The 20,427-nt window shown below is 45.6% G+C and overlaps 1 protein-coding gene across 1 annotated transcript; it reads left to right on the plus strand.

Annotated features, from left to right (window-relative positions):
* The first annotated feature begins 3,687 nt into the window (after positions 1-3,687).
* On the plus strand, positions 3,688-4,614 carry LOC121978140 (activity-regulated cytoskeleton associated protein 1-like). The gene has a single exon (XM_042530516.1). The coding sequence runs from the start codon at positions 3,688-3,690 to the stop codon at positions 4,612-4,614; it is 927 nt and encodes a 308-aa protein (XP_042386450.1).
* Positions 4,615-20,427: the final 15,813 nt, after the last annotated feature.

Raw genomic sequence — 20,427 nt, forward strand, 5'->3', positions numbered from 1 at the left:
CACGAACCCTAGCCGACTCTTCCCACCAGTTCACTCCTTCTCTTCTCTTTGCACGCCGAAGCTCCAGCCCTCGCCCTATACTAAGGTTCAAATGGCACCAAGGTAACTTCTTACCTTTCTAGAATTTGGCAGCATTATGTTTCTCACTGAATTTGTTGTTTTGTTGTCTCGGTTCTTAATTGTCGGTGGCTCCGGTGCTCCCCATTTCACCCCATTGTGTCCCCTTAGGAAGAAACCCACTGATGGTGAGGGAACCTCTAAGGAACCAACCAAGACATCCAAATCCAAAACTCCTGCTGCTTCTTCCCGACCCCAACCGGCTAGTTCCAGTAGATTCCCAAACCGCCGGACTGAGGAAGCTTTTCAACAAAGGACATTCAAATTACTCCCTTGTAGGTCCGTGGATAGAAAATTCATGGACGAATTTTGCCCACAAGTGTCCGAAATCTTAGCATACTACAAACTCGATACTCTAGTCTACTTGGAACGGGATATCAACTATGACTTGGTCTCTGAGTTCTATAATAACCTTCATGAGACTAATGATCAAGGTTTTAAAACAAGAGTTGCTAGGCGGACTCTTGATTTCAGTATCTCATCTTTCTTTGAGTATCTCGATTGTCGGAGGTGTTCCGGTGATGTCTTTTCGATATTTCCTGACTTACCAGAAGAGTTACCTCCACCGTTTGATATCTCATCTGACGAAATCTATGAGTACTTCTTCAGACAGCCTAGACTAGGGCTAGATGAGCTAGATGTTGACTTCCCTACTTTTGCAGCCTTGAGATTATCTCCTCAAGACTACATTCTTTTTAAAATTGTCACGAACTGCCTTCTACCTATCACATCTAAACCACTATCTGAAATCCGACCATATCATTGTCTTATGCTTTATGGTTTGCGTCGGCGTCTCGATTTTGATATCATGTCAAGCATCTACTCCTCGATCATATCATATTCTCAGCCTAGCGGCTTCACTATTTATATGCCTTATGGGCATATAATTACTGATTGGCTTGAGACCCTTCAGGTTGATGTCTCTAAGGGTAGAATAATCAAAATGATCAGGCAGGATTGCCGACTTGGGAAACGAGCATTTTCCAAGTCTGGAATCATAGGGCGAAATGGGGAGGTTCAGTGGAAGGATGGGAGAGCTTTAGGTGAGTTACCACGACAGGTTGCAGCTGCTCCTCCTGCTGACATTGGCGAGGCGGACCCTGATCTGCGCTGGCAGATCGCGGAGTTGGAGGACCGATTTGATCGCCACGAGGAGATGGTGGCTGCTGAGTTCGTTGGTCTACGTCTCCACATTGACCGACGCTTTGAGACCCTACAGAGACATCAGCTGGCTACTCATCAGGCGTTTATGGGATGGATGGCCAGCCACCCACCACCTCAGCCTTCTACAGACGATCCATCTTCAGGCAGCGGCGTGCCCCCTCAGGGATTCTCTTATCCTGTTGCTGATGACACTGCTCCTCATGATGAGGATGCGAGTTGATTTTGATTATGTGATTGATTGTTGATTGTGCTACTTTGTTCTAGATACGATGTTGATTGCCTGTCCTGGATGGTTGCTATTTTAGACATTATGTTTATTTTCATGCGTTTTGTACTCCTATGATATCTTTTTCATGCTATGTATATGACATTGCTTGAGTTCTATCATATCTTACTTCTTTTTGTGGATTATGATATGGGTTTAAGGGGGAGGTGTTTGTCAGTCCTCATATTTTTTATATATACCTTTTCGGTGTTTGACAAAGGGGGAGAGAGTATTTGAAGTTTAGAGACGAATTGTAAACTCAATATGAAAAGGGGAGAAGATATTTGAGATATATCCGTCTTAGGGAGGGTCCCGATTTCCCTAAAATTATGGATATGAAAGCATTTCGATCTAAACTTAAATCGTGTTGTCAAACAACAAAAGGGGAGATTGTTGATATGACACGGATGTTGTTTTGATGTTGACACCGATTTAAGTTTCAATCAGATATTGAATTAACTCAGACAAATCAGGGTTGACTTGGTTGACTGATTAATCTGATTGGGAAAAGTCCGAGCAAGGAGCTTGGCACGGGAAGTCCCGTGAGTGAAGCCGTGCAATTGGAGAAGTCCCGTGAGTGAAGCCAGCAATTGGAGAAGTCTGGTGAGTGAAGCGTGCAATTGGAAAGTCCGGTGAGTGAAGCCAGGCAATTGGAAAGTCCCGGTGAGTGAAGCCAGGCAAGGAAAATCCAGATGGATCAAGGGTGATCGGACATCCGGTAGGGAAGTCCAAGTATGGAAACTTGGCATGTATAGTCGGAGAAGAGCTCGGTAGCTCGGTCTCCGGACCGTCAGGATTAAGGGTAGCAAGCTTGGAAGCTTGCCTCTTAAATCACAGCCTTGGATCGGTCTGATGACCGATCCAGCAAAGGCTGGATCGGTCGGCGAGACCGATCCAGGTGTGTTCCTCGATCGGTCTGGACCGATCGGTAAACACTCGAGCATCTTGTGTTATCGATCGGTCCGCCGGCCGTCGGTGAGAACTCGATGGCATCTGCGAATACTCGATGCTATCAGATCTTGACCGGTCTCGGGACGGTCGATTGATCTCGATCGGTCGGAGACCGATCGGGGCTTATCTTGTGACACCGATCGGTCGAGGACCGATCGTTGTTCCTGATCGGTCAACCGATCGATGTGATCGAAAAGAGATTTGAACGTATGGATCGGTCCGCGGACGATCCATACTATAGTCTGTTTTGCATGCACTTTCTCTGATTCTTTCTGATTCAAAGTTGCTTTTGCCTAAATATTTCTAACCATCTGCTGCAAGATTTTGAGGTGCAGGTTACTGGTAATTTGCAATTGGTTGATTTCAAATTGAGCTTCATTAGTAGAGGATACCAGAGAGACTTTTGCTATGTTCCACTGTAAACCTGTTAAAGCAGCAAAGTCGTGGCTGCGATCTGGCGGTGATCTGGCATCGATCAGCTCAACTCATGGTGATTGGGTGGAGCTCAGAGACACCAGTGAAGACCAGAATTCCATTGGTGTGAGCTCAGATGATCAGATGAGAAAGAAGCGTGATTGGCGATGCTATGGCTGGATGCAGAGATTTGCTGCAGTTTGGCAGGGATCCGTTGCGGGCAAAAGGCAGAGATGGCAGAGACATAAAAGGCTGGTTGAAGAGAGGGTTAAGAAGAAGTTCTTGGGGAGAAAAAAAACACTCTCTGTCGATCGGTGCAAAAGCTTTGACGCTCGGGGCTGAGAAGCGGCTGTCTCGACTTGCTCTCTGTTTCACTGACCTTCGCGTGACTGTAAGCTTAATTTTCATTCTCCTAAGTCACCAAGCTCAGTAAGTCTTGTGCTATATTCTACATACCTGTTGAGATTTTGTTGAGAGGTCACTCCACCGAGAAGGAGAAAGTTCATAGCCGGGTGTTCACCGGGGTTGATCTACCGAAGATCGGCTTGTCCACCTTACGGACACCGAGGAGTAGGGGCAAGTTATCCCCGAACCTCGTAAACACTTGAGTCACTGTGGTTTGCTTTGTTTCTTCTCTTATTCTTATTCTGTTCTTAACTTGTTTTCCGCTGCGCTAACCGCTCGTGTGAGTTTTATCTTTAAGTTTTAGCTTTTGAAGAGGCTATTCACCCCCCTCTAGCCATCCAAGATCCTAACACATAGTTCATTAAGATCCAATGGAGGGTCATCGTGGACGTGGTCGCAACGGGCAGGTTCCGAATGAGGAAGCCCAATACTGTGACCGTAATATCCAGGATGTAATGATGATTGAAGATTTGCAGAAGCAAGTTGCAGAATTAACCCAACGTCTGGCAGCACGGGATTTTAAAGATCGTGAGATCTCTGATCGTAACTCTGAGTCCACTTTTGAGAATTCATATCACCATCGTACTACGTATCGAGAACACTGTGGTCGAGAGAAACGATATGGGGACTTTAGTTTCCGAGTTGATCTTTCTGATTTTTTTGGCACATTACAAGTGGAAGGTTTCATTGATTGGCTCAACAAAGTAGAGAGGATTTTCAAGTACAAGGAAGTACCTGATTACGTCAAAGTAAAATTGGTCGTTATCAAGTTCAAAGGTCGAGCCTCAACATGGTGGGAGCAACTTCGGCGATCACGAGAAAGACAAAGTAAATCCAAAATCACCGATTGGGAAACATTGAAAAAATTGATGAGAACCCACTTTCTTCCCTTTGACTACACGCAAACGTTGTTTCAACGGCTCCATACATTGAGGCAAGGGACTAGAACCGTCGACGATTATACGGAGGAATTCTATCAACTTATTGCTAGAAATGATCTATCTGAGACTGAGGAGCAAACGACAGCGCGATATTTAGCGGGATTACGACAACCCTTGCAAGATTCCCTGAGCCTCCACTCACTCTGGACTATTTCAGAGGTTTATCAGCGAGCTTTGACAGTTGAAAGACAATTAAACCGTAGACCAACAAATAAAAACGATCAAAACAATCGAGTTGTTCGCCCTCAGGAATTGCACCCTTCCCAGCAGCCATCACAAGGTAACTCTAAGACCTCTATCAAGTGTTTTCGATGTGGTGAACTGGGCATTGAGCTTCAGATTGTAAAAGATCCCTAAATCAAAAAAACAAAACTTTGTTGGTTGAGGAAGACATGGAGGATGAATTCGAACAAATTGATGAGCCGATTTATGATGACGATATCGATGAAGAGAATCTTTATGGAGATGGTCATGAGACTCTCATCGTACGCAAGAGCCTATTGGTCCCCAAGGAAGAATCGGAAGAGGATTGGCTGAGAACTAGTATCTTTCACACAACTTGCACAGTCGCAGATAAAATTTGCAAGATGATTATTGATAGTGGTAGCTATGAAAATATTATGTCTGAAGAAGCTGTGGAAAAGCTGCAATTGAAGACTTATCATCATCCAAAACCCTACAAGTTATCATGGTTGAGCGAAGGGAACGAGGTAACCGTAAATAAGAGGTATCTTTTAACTTTTTCTATTGGCAGCAAGTATTACGATCGAGCATGGTGTGATGTTGTGTCAATGGATGCATGACATGTATTGTTGGGACGACCTTGGCAATATGATCGAAGCGTCATTCACAATGGACGAAAGAACACCTACACCCTCAGCATTAAAGGGAGGAATATTGTATTTGCTCCAAGACGAGAAGGAACCCCTTCAGATTTTGTAACTAATAACTCTACACTACTTTCTATGTCCAGATTTTTGAACAAGATGAAGCACGAGACATGGTCTATACTTTGCTTCCTTACAAAAGCGATAAAATAGACCTAGACTTAGATTTACCAGCTGAGGTACAACAACTCCTATCCGACTTTGCTAATTTGATGGCTGAAGACCTTTCTCCGAGACTTTCCTCTAGGAGAGACATTCAACACCAGATTGACCTTATTCCGAGGTCAAGCTTACCTAACCGGCCGACATACCGTGTTAGCCCTAAGGATGTTGAAAAACTACAACAACAAGTTGTGGAGCTACTGAGACAAGGTTATACTCGTGAGAGTATGAGCCCTTGTGCAATCCCTTCCCTACTCGTGCCAAAGAAAGACGGTTCGTGGTGCATGCGTATTGATAGTAGAGCCATTACCACAATCACGGTGAAGTATATATTTCCGATTCCTCGCTTAGATGACATGTTGGATCAACTTTTCAGTTTAAAGATTTTCTCCAAGATTGATCTTAGGAGTGGATACCACCAGATTCGAATCAAGCTCGGAGATAAATGGAAGACCACCTTCAAGACACAACATGGGTTGTACGAGTGGATGGTCATGCCTTTCGGACCATCCAATGCACCCAACACGTTCATGAGATTCATGCATCAAGTCTTACGACCTTTCATGGGAAGATTCGTGGTTGTATACTTGGACAACATCCTCATTTATAGCCCGACACGAACTTTGCACTTTGACCACCTTCACACTATTTTTTAGAAGCTAAAGGCGGAACACTTGCTCATCAACAACAGAAAGTGTTCTTGTTGGTGCAATATCCCTTAGGTCAAGGTTGACTTAGTTGACCAAGCTTGAGTCTTGGTCATAGTTTCGATGTTTGAAAATACACGTAGACACAATGGACAATGCAGGTGCAGTTGTTCATATGGGGAGATTCTGATCAGGGACTGATCAGGGTGAATGAAGAAGAGTCAAGTAGGTCAAAAGTGACCGGATACCTGACTGGGAAGTCCTAACTGGAAGGTTAGGCAGAGTGAAAGTCCTAGTGAGTGAAGCTAGGCAGAAGGAAATCCTGGTGAGTGAAGCTAGGTGAAAGCTCTGGTGAGTGAAGCCAGGCAAGGGAAAATCCAGATGGATCAAGGATGATCGGACATCTGGTGTTGGGAAGTCCAAGTAGGTCAAAGGATTGACTGGATACTTGGCACGAGGAAATCCAGATGGGTCAAGGTTGACCAGACATCTGGTGGAAGTCCAAGTAAGGTCAAGGGAGTGACCGGATACTTGGCACGAAGAAAAAAGTCCAAGTGGGTCAAAGGGATTGACCAGACACTTGATGGGGAGTTTTGGCAGGTCAAGGGAGTGACCAGATGCTAGGTATGATGTACCAACAGGTCAAGGTTGACCGGATGTTGGTTTGAGAGGCATGGGACTTGGTTTTGGGAAAAAACCAAGAGCTGAATCGATCAGTGGATCGATCCAGGCCTTTCCTAGCGAACAGAGAGCCTCTGAATCGATCAGTGGATCGATCCAGAGGTCCCAATCGATCAGCCGATCGATTGGGACGCTGCTGCTTCGTGTGATAAGCGCTGGATCGATCCGTGGATCGATCCAGGCGTTTTTCCAGAGCACAGAGGCACTCTGGATCGATCCGTGAATCGATCCAAAGCCTCCCCGATCGATTGGGAGTTTTCGAATCGATCGGGATCCGACCGTTGCGTCGTATTTGAGCCGCAGGCGGGCGTCTCCTTCAGCAGCTCTTCACCGATTCATTTCAGATCTTCACAAGCTTCTCCACAGCTCTTCTCAAGCTCGAGATCGCCAGTTCTTGAAGCTCTTGGAGGTTCTTCCAAGTCAAGAGGCGGATCAAAGCAAGAAGAAGAAACTAGGGTTAGGGTTTTTACTCTCATTGTAAGCTTGTAAGCTTGTATTTCATTACCTTTCCCTTTCTTCTTGTATTGAGTCTTGTAGGGCTTCTCCGCCCTTGGTAGTTACCATAAAAGAGAGTTTTATTTAGTGGAGGGTGTGTGTGTAGGTGTGGATCCTTGGACTAGTCACCTCTTGTGAGGTGGATACCAAGTAAACCAACCTTGTTAGCGTTGTGTGGTTTGTTTCTGTATTTTCCGCTGCACATCTTGAAGAAACAAGCAACGACGAGCATCTAGCACGCGACGAGCTATTCACCCCCCCTTCTAGCTACTTTTCGGTCCCAATAGTTCTTTCTTCACAACCTCAGTTTTGTTTCTTGGATTTATAGTGTCTACCGATGATGTTCGTGCAGATCCATCAAAGATAGATGCAGTTTTAGAGTGGCCGCAGTCAAAAACCATTCACGACATCTGAAATTTTCATGAATTGGCCTCTTTCTATTGTCGATTCATCCAGAATTTTAGCACCTTAATTGCTCTTATCACTGAGTATCTCAAGGGGAACAGGTTCAAGTGGACTGAAGCGGCTACAACTAGTTTTCAACTGGTAAAGGAAAAGATGACCGAAGCACTCGTTCTAGCACTTCCAGAGTTCACATTCATGCTGAAGCATCAATCCGAGAGTCTTAATTTTGTTGCAGATGCTCTAAGCTGTCATTCTTCCTTGCTTACTACCATGAGCATTAAGGATGTCGGCTTTGGATCTTTCTTAGATATACAACACATTATCAGTGAATTACATAACGAAGGACACTTTGACCGAGATAAGACATTAGCCTTCATCTCTTCCGACTTTTATTGGACCAAGCTAACTAGTGACGTAGCTCATTTCATGGACCGTTACTTTGTTTATCAGCAATCTAAGAGAACCCTCACCAATGCAGACTCTATTCTAATTATGGTGGACCAATTCTCCAAGATGGCTCACTTTGTGGTATGTAAAAAATTCATTGATGCTGTTCGGATTGCCACCTTCTTCTTCAAAGAGATTGTGCGTTTACACGGTATTCCTCAAACTATTACTTCGGATCGTGATACTAAATTTGTCAATAAATTTTGGAAGAGTTTATGGGAAAAGTTAGGGACAAAGCTAAACTTCAGCAGCGCCTATTACCCTCAGACAGATGGTCAGATCGAGGTAGTGAAGCGGAGCTTAGGAAATCTTCTGAGATGTCTCACAGGAACTTAATCGAAGCAATGGGATCTAGTTTTACCTCAAGCAGAATTCGCATACAATAGATCAAAGAACAGGACCACTGGTTTGAGTCCTTTCGAAGTTGTTTATGGACAAAACCCATCTGGGGTACTGGATTTAGTCCCTATTTCGCATCCCGGACAAACTAACCCCAAGGCTGGGGAGATGGTCGAGCATCTTTGAGTTATTCATGAACAGGTTAAGCAAGTTATTCAAGAAAGAAACACCGAATACAAGATTAGGGCAGATCGACATCGACGTCAGGTTCTTTTTGACATTGGTGATATGGTTTGGGCTGTATTAACTCGTGACAGTTTCCCTGTTGGTGAATACAACAAGCTCAAAGATCGAAAGATTGGACCTTGCGAAATACTAGAAAAGATTAATGGCAATGCCTACAGGGTGCGACTTCCTAGCCATTTAAAAACTTCTGATGTTTTTAATGTAAAACACCTAAGTCATTGTACTCTGGAGCTGGATACACCCACCTTAAACTCGAGGATGAGTTCTCTTCAACTCCAGGCAACTGATGCATGAGAGAATCCAAAATTGGGGGGTTTTTAAGTAGTTATCCATTAATTAAGTTTAGTTTAGTTTATTTTATATTTAATTTTGTCCTAAATCTTAGAAACCGAGTCTTATTAGTTAATTTATCATAAATCTTAGGGAATAAGTCTAATTGGTTATTTTATGTTTAGATTTTTTTGAGGGGTTTGAGAGTTATATAAACTTATGCTTAGATGATGTTTGGGGAGAAGTTATTTTGATATTGAATCAATTGGTTTCGCTTAAGTCACGTTACAGCTACATCTCTTTTGTTCTTTATTTCCTGCTCTTATTTTCTCAAGAAGTTTTTTTTTAAAAACCTATTTTGAGCTACTTCTTATTTCGTTATTTCTCTCTTATTTCTTCTTAATCCCTTTATAACTTCACGCCCTAGAATAATCTATATTTTGCTTGGCGTCAAAACATTATAAAAACCTTCACTGCACTACCATTTTCTATTACATGTCAACTTTTAAAAAATTCAAACCCCCTAGGTCTATCAATGAGTTTCGATCAAAATCCATTGATAGATCTAGAGAGCTTTGATTGGACTCATTTCAATTCATGTGGATTTCTATAGTACTATAAAGTCCAAATATATCATTCTTTATTATTTTTAAAAAGTTAATACTATAGTGGCATTGATGTTTAAGTTGTGATGTTAATTTTTAAAAATCAACACTAATGTGGTGTTGATTTTTAAACATCAATATCACAATGGTGCTAATGTAAAAAATCATTACCACAATGTTGCTAATGTAAAAAATCATTATCACAGTGGTTATTTCATGTATGCAAAGAAAAAAAATGTTGAATCAAGTAACACTGAACCTCAGGTGATTGGTCTGGTTCTATGAAATTTTTTTACTGTGTCAAGATAAATCGGGAAGTACTAGTGGTGGGCGACCCAGAAGCCCAACATCCCGTGGTTACATACTCCATTTGGAAGAAAAATTCTTATAAATGCGTTATAACCTAGAATCAAACTATGAATGTCTGAATGATAATTTGGTACTTTTTTATTGTATAGTCCTGAGGGTTGCATGCAAAGAAAATAAAAGTAAAAAGATTTAATTTGATTTAATTTAAGTTAAGAGGAAAATTAAGAAATGGAAATTATTGTATATAATGCATAGAGGAAAAATAGAACTTCGATAAAATAAAAAAGGGGTGTATTGTTTGTAGATATTCTGAAACTTCAGTACGAGGTATACATTTTTTTTAAACATTCTGAAACTTTAGGGCAACCCCAAACCATTGGTGTATAAACATTTCAACGCTGTTTTGTCCCATATCTGGTAATCAATCAACCTTCATTCAGCTTTTATTTATTTTTCGATCACGAATACATTTGATTATTATCCTTTCATTATCATTTTACTGAGGGAGAATATTATGTAATATGTTGTAATTGAGAATTAAACTGTGAATATTTAAAATATTGTATAAATACTATAATGAGGCACCATTGCTTGAAAAACATGTAAAGTAATTTGCATATACACATTTGAAACATTATGTTTATAACCACAACGTAGTGTAAAACTTTACTTAAATATCACAAGTATACACTTAGAGGTGTCGTTGCACCATACTCCTTATACTATAACTATTAAACCACCAAACATTCATGACTACCATAACCTAATTAAATAAAAAAAATATTAAATTAGTTGGATAAAGAACCATGAAAATTTTAAAAGATCAACCAAAAGTCAAAGTTTTATGAAAATTTTCACATATAATTATAAAATTTATAAACTATTTTAATATTTATCATATATATAATCCTTTATCATATTTTTAAGTCATTTTGAATCATATCATAATACGCTAAAAATAAATATATTAATGAAAAAAGTTCACTAAAATAGTCGCTTTGGTTAAAATAGTTTTAAGATGGAGAACTTAGAGCTGCTTTGACCAAGCAGCTCAAAATGAGGTTCTTTTGTATAAAATAATTTTAAGGTTGAGCGTGAAAGATATTTTAGATAGTAAAATATAGATGGATGGTGTTTTAGTAATTTTAAAAAGATGTACTTTTGATCATATGAATAAAAAGATATACTCTTATGATTTTTTATGATAATTTTATCGGCAATTTATCAAATCACGCACCTAGACATCTTAATTGACCAAAAGACCTATGTGACTTTGGTATTTACCAAATGACGCACTTTTTCAAGTGCACTTCCCTTTTTATCCTTCTGACAAATCAAATATTTTTTTTGTCGTTTTTCTTTTCTCCCTCTTTTCTTTCCTATCTCCTCTTTCATCAACGACATTTAAGATTTAGTTAATTTTTTGATAACATTTTAATACATTTAGAGAAGTTAAAATAAACTATGAATAACAAATTTGAACTCCTTATAATCTCAGAAATCTACAGAAATTGAAATAAGTGCAATCAGAGCTCTCTAGGTCCATCAGTGGGTTTCGGTCAAAACCCACTGATGGACCTAGAGAGCTCCGATTACACCCATTTCAGTTTCTATGGATTCCTGGTATTGCAAGGAGTTCAAATATGCTATCCATTGTTTATTTTGACTTTTAGAAGGTGTTAAAATATAAGAAGAAAGAGTCAGCAAAAAAAATTTCATATCAGGCCCATGTTGGGCCTGATATGGAATCATATCAGGCCCAACGTGGGGCCTGATATGATTCATATCAGGTCTAACGTGGAGCCTTTTTGATGATTTTTTTCTTATATTTTAACACCTTCTAAAAGTCAAAATAAATAATGGATAGCATATTTGAACTCCTTGCAACATCAGGAATCCACAAAAACTGAAATGGGTGTAATCGGAGCTCTCTAGGTCCATCAGTGTATTTTGACCGAAACCCACTAATGGACCTAGAGACCTCAGATTACACCAATTTCAGTACCTGTGGATTCCTGATGTTGCAAGAAGTTCAAATATGCTATCCATTATTTATTTTAACTTTTAGAAGGTGTTAAAATATAAGAAGAAAGAATCAGTAAAAAGGCTCCACGTTAGGAATGCTCAACTGTTTTAGGAACTCTTCATTTCATAATGGATGTGTTTATGATTGCTCTAAATAGAAAAATAGATAAGGACATCAATGCATATCCTCCTACATAAATATTTCAGCTAGTGATGAAATCAAGTGGAAAAATGCAATAGCAAAACGTTGAGAGTTCTCTGACAAATTGGAGAATGTATAATGCTTCATTACCTATAAGAAATACAAATGCAAACACTTAGAACAAATAGTCATAGTATAGTTATTGAAAAAAGAGAAGATACGTATTGATACGGGTGGCAATGGAGGGGCCCAAGAGGAAAGGGTTAGAAAAGTCAAGGCCATATAGCGGTCAAAAGTCAAGAGGACGTGGCGGTCAATAGTCAGGGTGATTCAGCAGTCAATGGTCAGGTTGGCTAGGCAGTCAAAGGCAAGCATGTGGGGTAGTCAGAGGCCAGGCGGACTTGTTGATCAAGGAGGCAAAGTAGTCGAAAGACAAGGGGAGACGACAGGCGGAACACCGGGTATAGGTCGGGAGCGGCAGAGCTATGTAGAGACAGCCCGATCTACGGGCTTACGGTCGAGGGCCAGCAAGTACTCATGGGTCAGGAGCGGCAGAGCTATGTAGAGACAGCCCGATCTACGGGCTTACGGTCGAGGGCCAGCAAGTACTCACGGGTCAGGAGCGGCAGAGCTGGGTACAGACGGCTCGGTCTGCAGGTCTGCGACTCGAAGGCCCGGAAGCGCAAGCCACAAATCAAAGGTCGGAAGCGATGGGGCTGGGTACAGACGGCTCGGTCTGCAGGTCTGCGACTCGAAGGCCCCGAAGCGCAAGCCACGAATCAAAGGTTGGAAGCAGTAGGGCTGTGCAGAGACGGCTCTGTCTGCGGGTCTGCTACTCGAAGATCCGGAAGGGCAAGCCACAAGTCACAGGTCAGAAGCGACAGGGCTACGTAGGGTCAGCCCGACTAACAAGTAACGCTTAGAGGCGAGATCTGGTCGAGGGGTGCGAGGTAGATGCCGACCGCGATAAATAAGATGAGCCAAGATGCGCAGGAATGGAAGGATCACAATTGTCCGTCAAGGTTAATCATCACATACCAGTGAGAGGTGCGAAGGCGGAGGTTTCTAAAGGAGAAGATGCTCTCATGACCAATAGCGGCCTGACAGGTGTCCCTCACTACAAGACAAAGCCCATGTGTAAAGGCGGAAGTTCCTAAACAGGAAGATGCCTTCACGACCAATAGCAGCACGATAGGTGTCCAGGATTACACGACAAAGCCCAGCGTCTAACGTTTTCTGACAGGAGGGCAGGTTCTGGAAGCGAGGGGGGTGCATAAAAAGGAGGAGATTCCTCGTACGCGGGTACACGCACTCTCGTCATTTTTTCCTTTCACAACTTTTCATTTTTGGCTCTCTCTGTTTTCTTCTGGGGAAAAAGGGACCTGACTTGAGCGTCGGAGGGCCTGATCCGGGGACTTTTTCCCTGGGTTCTGGTCTCTAACGTGAGGAGGGGGATTGTCTGAGTGTGCGCAGGGTCCTGCAGCAGCGCCAGCCACCCGTGGGAGTCGGATCACCTACGACTTTCCGTCAACAACCAGGCCACCGCAACCAGCCTCCGTCTGACTCAGCCTTCGGACGGGATCAAATTTGGCGCCGTCTGTGGGAAACACAAGAGCCTGATCCGAAGAGTGGAGATGGAGGACTCTGGCCGAAGTTCCAGCAGGAGGATTAATGTCACCATGACTGCGGGGGAGTACGAGCTCTTTAAGGAGGTCAGGAAGCAAGCCGCCTCTGAAAAATAAGGAACGGTTTCACGACCTCGCTTGGCGCCCGAAGCGTCTAAAGAACCAGCTCCTGCCTCCGACAGGGGCTCAAAGAGGAAGCAGCAGGAAGAACTCCCTCGTACTTCATTTCGAGAGCCTCGCCGCAACTATCATCAGCCTGGACCTCGCGAGCATAGTCCAAAGAAAGAAGAGCCACAGGCGTCGGTGGCAGAGAGCTCTCTACATCCACCCCGGGATGCAGGGAAGGGAAAAGCTATAGCCTCTGCCAGAGATCTGCCTGAAGATCCGGACGACAAGGTACCTTTCTCGGCTCAGATCCTGAGGGAAAGCCTGCCTAGGGGTTACCGAGCCCCGAACATTGGAGAATACGATGGGAGCAAGGATCCGGAAGAGCACCTGCGGAAGTTCAAGAACGCGGCTATCTTGTATCAATACAGCGATGCTGTCAAATGCCGAGTATTCCTACACACCCTGTCCGGGTCGGCGCAGAAGTGGTTCGATGGGTTGCCCCCAGAGTCCATCAATCGCTTCATGGATTTCAAAACGGCCTTCCTACGCCGTTTCGCCAGTAGTCGTAAGTATCAAAAAACCAACCACTGTCTTTTTGCTCTCAAGTAGGATTCGACCGAGCCCTTGCGAAGCTACATCAACCGGTTCAGTCAGGTGGCCAATGACGTCCCCTCCGCCACCTCAGAAATATTGATGAGCGCCTTCTCCCACGGATTGCGAGAAGGGGAGTTCTTTAGGGACCTCATCAAAAACCCCGCCCGGAGTTTTGACGATATGGTGGAGAAAGCTTCTTGCTACATCAAGGTGGAGGAAGCTCAGGCCGCTAGGCGGAAAGCCGAAAAGACGGTGGCTCCAGGCAACCGACCTGAAAGGAGAGCACCACAGCCAGCTCAGCCATTCCAGCAAGTCAACCCAGGCCTGCCTCCTCAGCCTGCCCAGGGAGTTAGACCAGCACCGCGAGTTACCGCCATATTGCACATATCATCGGTCCAGGACGCACGATCTCAGTAACTGCTTCCAATTCGCCCGTGACTCCAGGCGAGCTGCAGAGCAGGGCTTGCCTCCCCCGGAGTTGGCGCCCCAAATACAGAGAATGGAAGAAGAACGGGTTGCAGCTGGGCGTGCTCGGCAGACCCGGCCCGACCTAGCCGACCCAGCTAACCCAGCTGGCCTCGGGGAAGATCGAAGAGATGCCGGAGAACTGGAGAACCGGGGCAACGCTGTTGTGCGAGAGATCGGTATGATTTCAGGAGGGCCCACTGACGGGGACTCAGGCCGAGCCCGTAAGTCACACGGTCGGCGATTGTATGTGGGAGCTGTGGGGTGCAGCCACGAGCAGGCATCTGGCCCTGTCATTAGCTTTGGGCCACAAGATTTGGAGGGTCTGGAACTGCCCCACGACGACGCCCTCATAATCAAGGCCGTTATTGCTAACAGCCGAGTGGCTCGGGTCTTTGTGGATACCGGGAGCTCGGTCAACATTTTATTCAGAGCTGCGTTCGAGGAGATGCAGATTGACGCCGCTGAGCTCCAACCCGTAACCACTTCTTTGTACGGGTTCACAGGCAACGAAGTCAAGCCCATGGGTCATATGAAGCTGGCCATCTCCATGGGCACTGAGCCACTGGTGCGCACCCGAAGGAGTACCTTTATAGTGGTGGATTCACCTTCCTCCTACAACGTCATCCTGGGAAGGCCAGCTCTGCATGAGTTCCGGGCTGCCGTCTCCACTTTTCACCAAAAGATCAAGTTTCCGGTCGGCGAGCAGGTCGGGGAAGTCAAGGGAGAGCAGAAGGTGTCCCGCAGCTGCTACATTGACATGGTCCGTGTGGAGGCACGCAAGAGCCGGAGGACGCAGGATGGGGAAGTACACGCTATCCAGGAGGAGCCTCTGCCTATTGCCGAGGAGCCTATCCCTTGGGAAGAAATTCGGCTGCATGCGGATAGAGTAGAGAGCATCACTTGCATTGCCAGTGACTTACCACCGGAGCTTAAGTTGGAGTTGATACAGTGTCTGATTCGCAATAGGGACGTTTTTGCTTGGTCACCGGAAGAGCTGCCCGGGGTCAAACCAGAAGTAGCTGAGCACAAGCTGCATATTATACCCGAGGCCAAGCCAGTCAAGCAGAAGAAGAGAAACTTCTCTGCCGACCAGAATAAGATTATCCGAGCTGAAGTGGATCAGCTCAGGAAGGCAGGACATGTTCGAGATGTGCAATTCCCGTCCTGGCTTTCTAACGTTGTATTGGTGAAGAAGCCTAACAACAAGTGGAGGGTGTGCATAGACTTTCGCGACCTCAACAGGGCCACCCCCAAAGACTGTTATCCTCTCCCGTGGATCGATCAGGTGGTGGATTCAACAGCTGGCTGTGAGAGGATATGCATGATTGACGCTTATCAAGGATATCATTAGATACCCTTGGCTAGGGAGGATCAGGAGAAAGTCAGCTTCATAACAGCCGACGGTACTTTTTGCTATACGGTCATGCCATTTGGACTCAGGAACGCTGGAGCTACCTACCAAAGGATGATGGACAAAGTCTTTCGGAGTCAGATCGGGCGGAACGTAGAGGTCTATGTTGATGATATCCTGATCAAGTTCTCCTGATCGCCTAATAAAAGATGTAGAAGAAACTGGGACTCGAGGCAATATGGGGTGGTCAATCGAAATGTCATTCGGGGCCAAAGGAGGAAGTTTCGGGCTACCGTGGTGAACGAGGATGAAGCCAATCTCGAGAAGGTTCAAGCACTTGAACATGCGGATCCTCGAATCAAGGAAACACGGTCGGCGGATAACAACAACATCTGATTCATCTCGGATCTGCAGATCGGTGGCGCCCTTCTTCAAAGTGCTCGGGAAGCTGACCAAGTTTGGACGGAAGAATGCATACAGGCCTTTGAGGAGCTAAAGAAATACCGGAGTCCTTGCCATCACTGTTCAAGCCTGTTGTGGGAGAGCCCATTTGGGTCTACTTGACCACCCACAGTAGTGGGGCCGTCTTTGGTTAAAGAACATGACAAAGGTACAACGGCGGTGTATTTTTCAGTCATCTATTGAAGGGGGCTGAGTCTCGGTACCTGGAAAAGTTGGTTTATGGACTTGTTCTAATGGCTCGGCGCCTCCAACCGTATTTTTGGCGCATCCCATCACCGTCTTGACAAACAGTACAATGGGCCGAGCTCTCACCAAGGTGGAGGTAGCGAGTCGGCTTATCAAATGGGCGACCAGAGCTGGGGAATATGATATCTGATATCGAACCCAAGCAAAGCTCTGGATTTCTTGTGGTTTATCAAGCAGACTCGGAGGAGGTCTGGAAAATTTATATAGACGGATCAGCTACCCAGCGGGGAAGTGGTGTAGGTGCACTTCTAATATCTCCGCAGGGAGACATTATGCAGTTGACTGTACGACTAAATTTCAGAGCTACCAACAATGAGGCAGAGTATGAAGCCCTATTAGCAGGTTTGCAAGCAGCTCGGCATGTGGGGGCAAGCCGAGTCGTAATATACTCGGATTCGTAGCTAGTAACTCAGCAGGTGACCGGACATTTTGAAGTAAACAACGAAAAGATGCAAGTTTACAAGGAAGCCTATGAGAAGATGAGGAAAGATTTTAAAGAAGTCACAGTCACCAAGATTCCCAGGTCGGAAAATGAAAGGGCAGATGAACTAGCTAAAATGGCCAGCTCTCTGACTACTTGGGTACTTGACAGATCTATAGCGCAGACCTTCCTTATAGCTCAGATCGATCTGCAAAATAACCTAGGAGGAGTTATTGATTGGAGGGCGCCCATAATGAGTTTCCTCCAGCAGGGAATTGTACCCGCCAACCTAGAAGAGGCACGTATGCTCAGGAGACAGGCCCATTCTTATGTTATGATTGGAGATCAACTGTACAAATGGTCTTTCTCCAGACCTCTGCTCAAGTGCTTGAATATGGAAGAAGCAGATCAGGCCTTGCGGGAGATACATTTGGGATGCTGCGGCAACCACGCAGGTGGAAGAACGCTGGCTCGGAAGGTGCTATTGGCCGGGTATTTCTGGCCTACCTTGCAGAGGGACGCACAGAAGCTGGTGAATACTTGTTTGTTATGCCAAAGGTACCAGAACCTGACGCACCGACCTACAGAGCTACTGAGAACTTCCATAGTGTCTTGCCCTTTTGACCAGTGGGGTATGGACATCGTAGGACCTTTCCCGATGGCTACCGGGCAAAGACGTTTCTTGCTGGTAGCAGTAGATTACTTCTCCAAGTGGGTGGAAGCGGAAGCTCTGGCCAAAATCACTGAAGATGCGGTGATCCAGTTCTTATGGAAAAATATCTTTTGTAGATTCGGCTTGCCTCACAAATTGGTGTCGGACAATGACAGACAATTTCAAGGACGCAAAATACAAAATTGGTGCAAGGGGTTCGACATAACTCAGGCCTTCACTTCGGTGGCTCATCCGCAAAGCAATGGTCAGACAGAGGTAGTCAATCGAGAAATAGTGCGGGGGTTCAAACTCAAGCTGGATCACACGGGAGGCAGTTGGGTGGACGAGCTACCGAGCATTTTGTGGGCCTATCGTACGACACCCCGAGAAAGTACAGGTCTGACACCTTTCCACTTAGTATATGACAATGAAGCAATGGTACCTCTGGAGGTCGGGATACCATCCGTGAGAAGAATGATGTATGATGAAGGGAACGCAGAGCGACGGTTGGCTGAGCTAGATTTCATCAGTGAAATCCGTGAACAAACAGCTGTCAGGTTGGAGGCCTATAGACAGAGAATGAGGCAAAACTATAATAGAAGGGTGATCCCCCGATTCTTCGGAGAAAGAGATCTCGTCTGGAAGCAGATGAAGCCCTTAGGGGAAGTGATGAAGTTGGCTCCTCAATGGGACGGACTATACAAAGTTATCAATAAATTGGCATCGGGGGCCTATTATTTACAGGACGCTCAAGGAAGGAAGCTGGATCGACCTTGGAGTGCTAACTACCTACAGCCCTATCGAGTTTGAGGGGGCTGACTCTGTTGAAGTAGGCCGGGTCAGGCGAGGGGCGTGGAGACAATAGGATAGTCAAGTAAAAATTTGAAAAGACATGTGTACATGTAACAATTTCTCAGTTTGAGTGGCTGGTACAGATCATTTGAAAGGAGCAAAAATCTCATCCGGAAAGCCTTGAATGATTTGGTCGTGATTCAAAAAGTCTGCGGAGGGGACGAGCCTCAAGAAGTCCTGTGCATGCAGTTGCCTGATAACTCCAGCCGCCGTGTAGGGTACGGACGCAGCAAAGCGTGTCCCAGCCTGGGATAAAAATTCAGGAGAGCTCAGATAGGATCTTCGACTGGGATAGTTCCGCCCTCAGGGCCTCCAGCTCAGCCCCTTGAGTCTCCAACTGTGCCGCCTGAACCTCCAGTTTATTGTTCTTTTCCTGTAGAAGAGTATCCTTGGACTGTATTTCCTGAGCCTGATGGGCTAGCTGTTGCTGATACCCTGCCTCAAATGCAACTCTCTCCTCCCTCATAGCTCGGAGCTCATCTTTCACTTGTATCAGGGACCGTTTCTGACGGTCGGTCTGATTGGTTAGAGCTTGAATCTCCGCCCGCAAAGCATAGCTGGCTTGGGCAGGGTCGTTCAGTTGCAGCTCTAATTCGGAGACTCTCTCCCAGAGTTCTTTGCTTTCATGATGGAGGGTGTGGAAGGATTGGTTCAGCACCAAAGATTCGGCGTGAGTCTGGGCGGAAGATATAACCTTCAGTTAAGGCAATACAATAGCAAGGGTAAGGTGATCGTGCTTTGGCCGGGACTTGAGAACCTATCCATCCGGACTAACGGCGTGTTACCCATTTGATCCATGCCCGCCACAAACCGCCGAGGTAGCCTCATCATCGGAAGGCTCAGAGGGGCGCTGAAAGGCGAGCTGAGCGTCGTGACCGGAGGGATGGACGGAATGCGGGAGGAGGAGGAGAGAAGAAGCGTGACCGGCACTGGGAGGAGCGGGAGGTGATGCGAGCAGGCTCGGTGGGCGGGGTTTGATGATCGCCACGCATCTTCCTCTCGCAATAGTAGGGGCGGAGCGGAATCAGGTGTCGTCCCCTCGAGGGGTTGGGAGGCGCGGATAAAGAAAACAAAAATAAAGAGGGAAGTGATGTCAGAGCCAGTCACGACGGCAGCAAGGGGCAATGTGGTAGTATAAGGAACAGAACCAAGCGTTAATAAAGTCAGACCTGGTCTTCGGCGCCGCCTGTGAAGCAGGGGCTGGTTATCAGAGTCAGAGTCATCAGAGCGAGGCTGACCCTGTGAAGAGGCTGCCGCACCCCTGTCTGTGGCGCCCCGGCCGGATGAGCTTAGACCTGCGCGATGAAGAGTTGCGCGACCACGTCTGGAGGCCCGGGGGGCTCCCCGGAAGACGCGTCTGGCCAGACGGCCGGCTGGATCACAACCCCCGACCTCGGCTCAGGGCAGCAGATGAAGGAGAAGCGTTGTGTGAGGCGGGGTTGGAAGTAAGCTGACTCGCTGCCCCGAATGAGACGGATCCAAGATGAGGGAGTAGCCTCCTATCCAAGATTGCCCGACCGCGCCGCAGTATTTCCAGATCACTAAGGGGCAAGGGCAGAACCTCTGACGCACGATGCAAAACCTCAGCTGAAGGCACCAACACGAGAAGTCATTCTCACAGGGAAAGTGATCGAAAAGGAGGCACTCAACACGAACTTACCTAAGGAGCGCGGTGTGTCAGAGGTAGAGTGGCTCAGCCTGAAAAAAGAAAGTAGGTCTTCGGATAGCAGT

Source organism: Zingiber officinale, chromosome 4B (assembly GCF_018446385.1).
Source record: "Zingiber officinale cultivar Zhangliang chromosome 4B, Zo_v1.1, whole genome shotgun sequence".
Classification (NCBI taxonomy): Eukaryota; Viridiplantae; Streptophyta; class Magnoliopsida; order Zingiberales; family Zingiberaceae; genus Zingiber; species Zingiber officinale.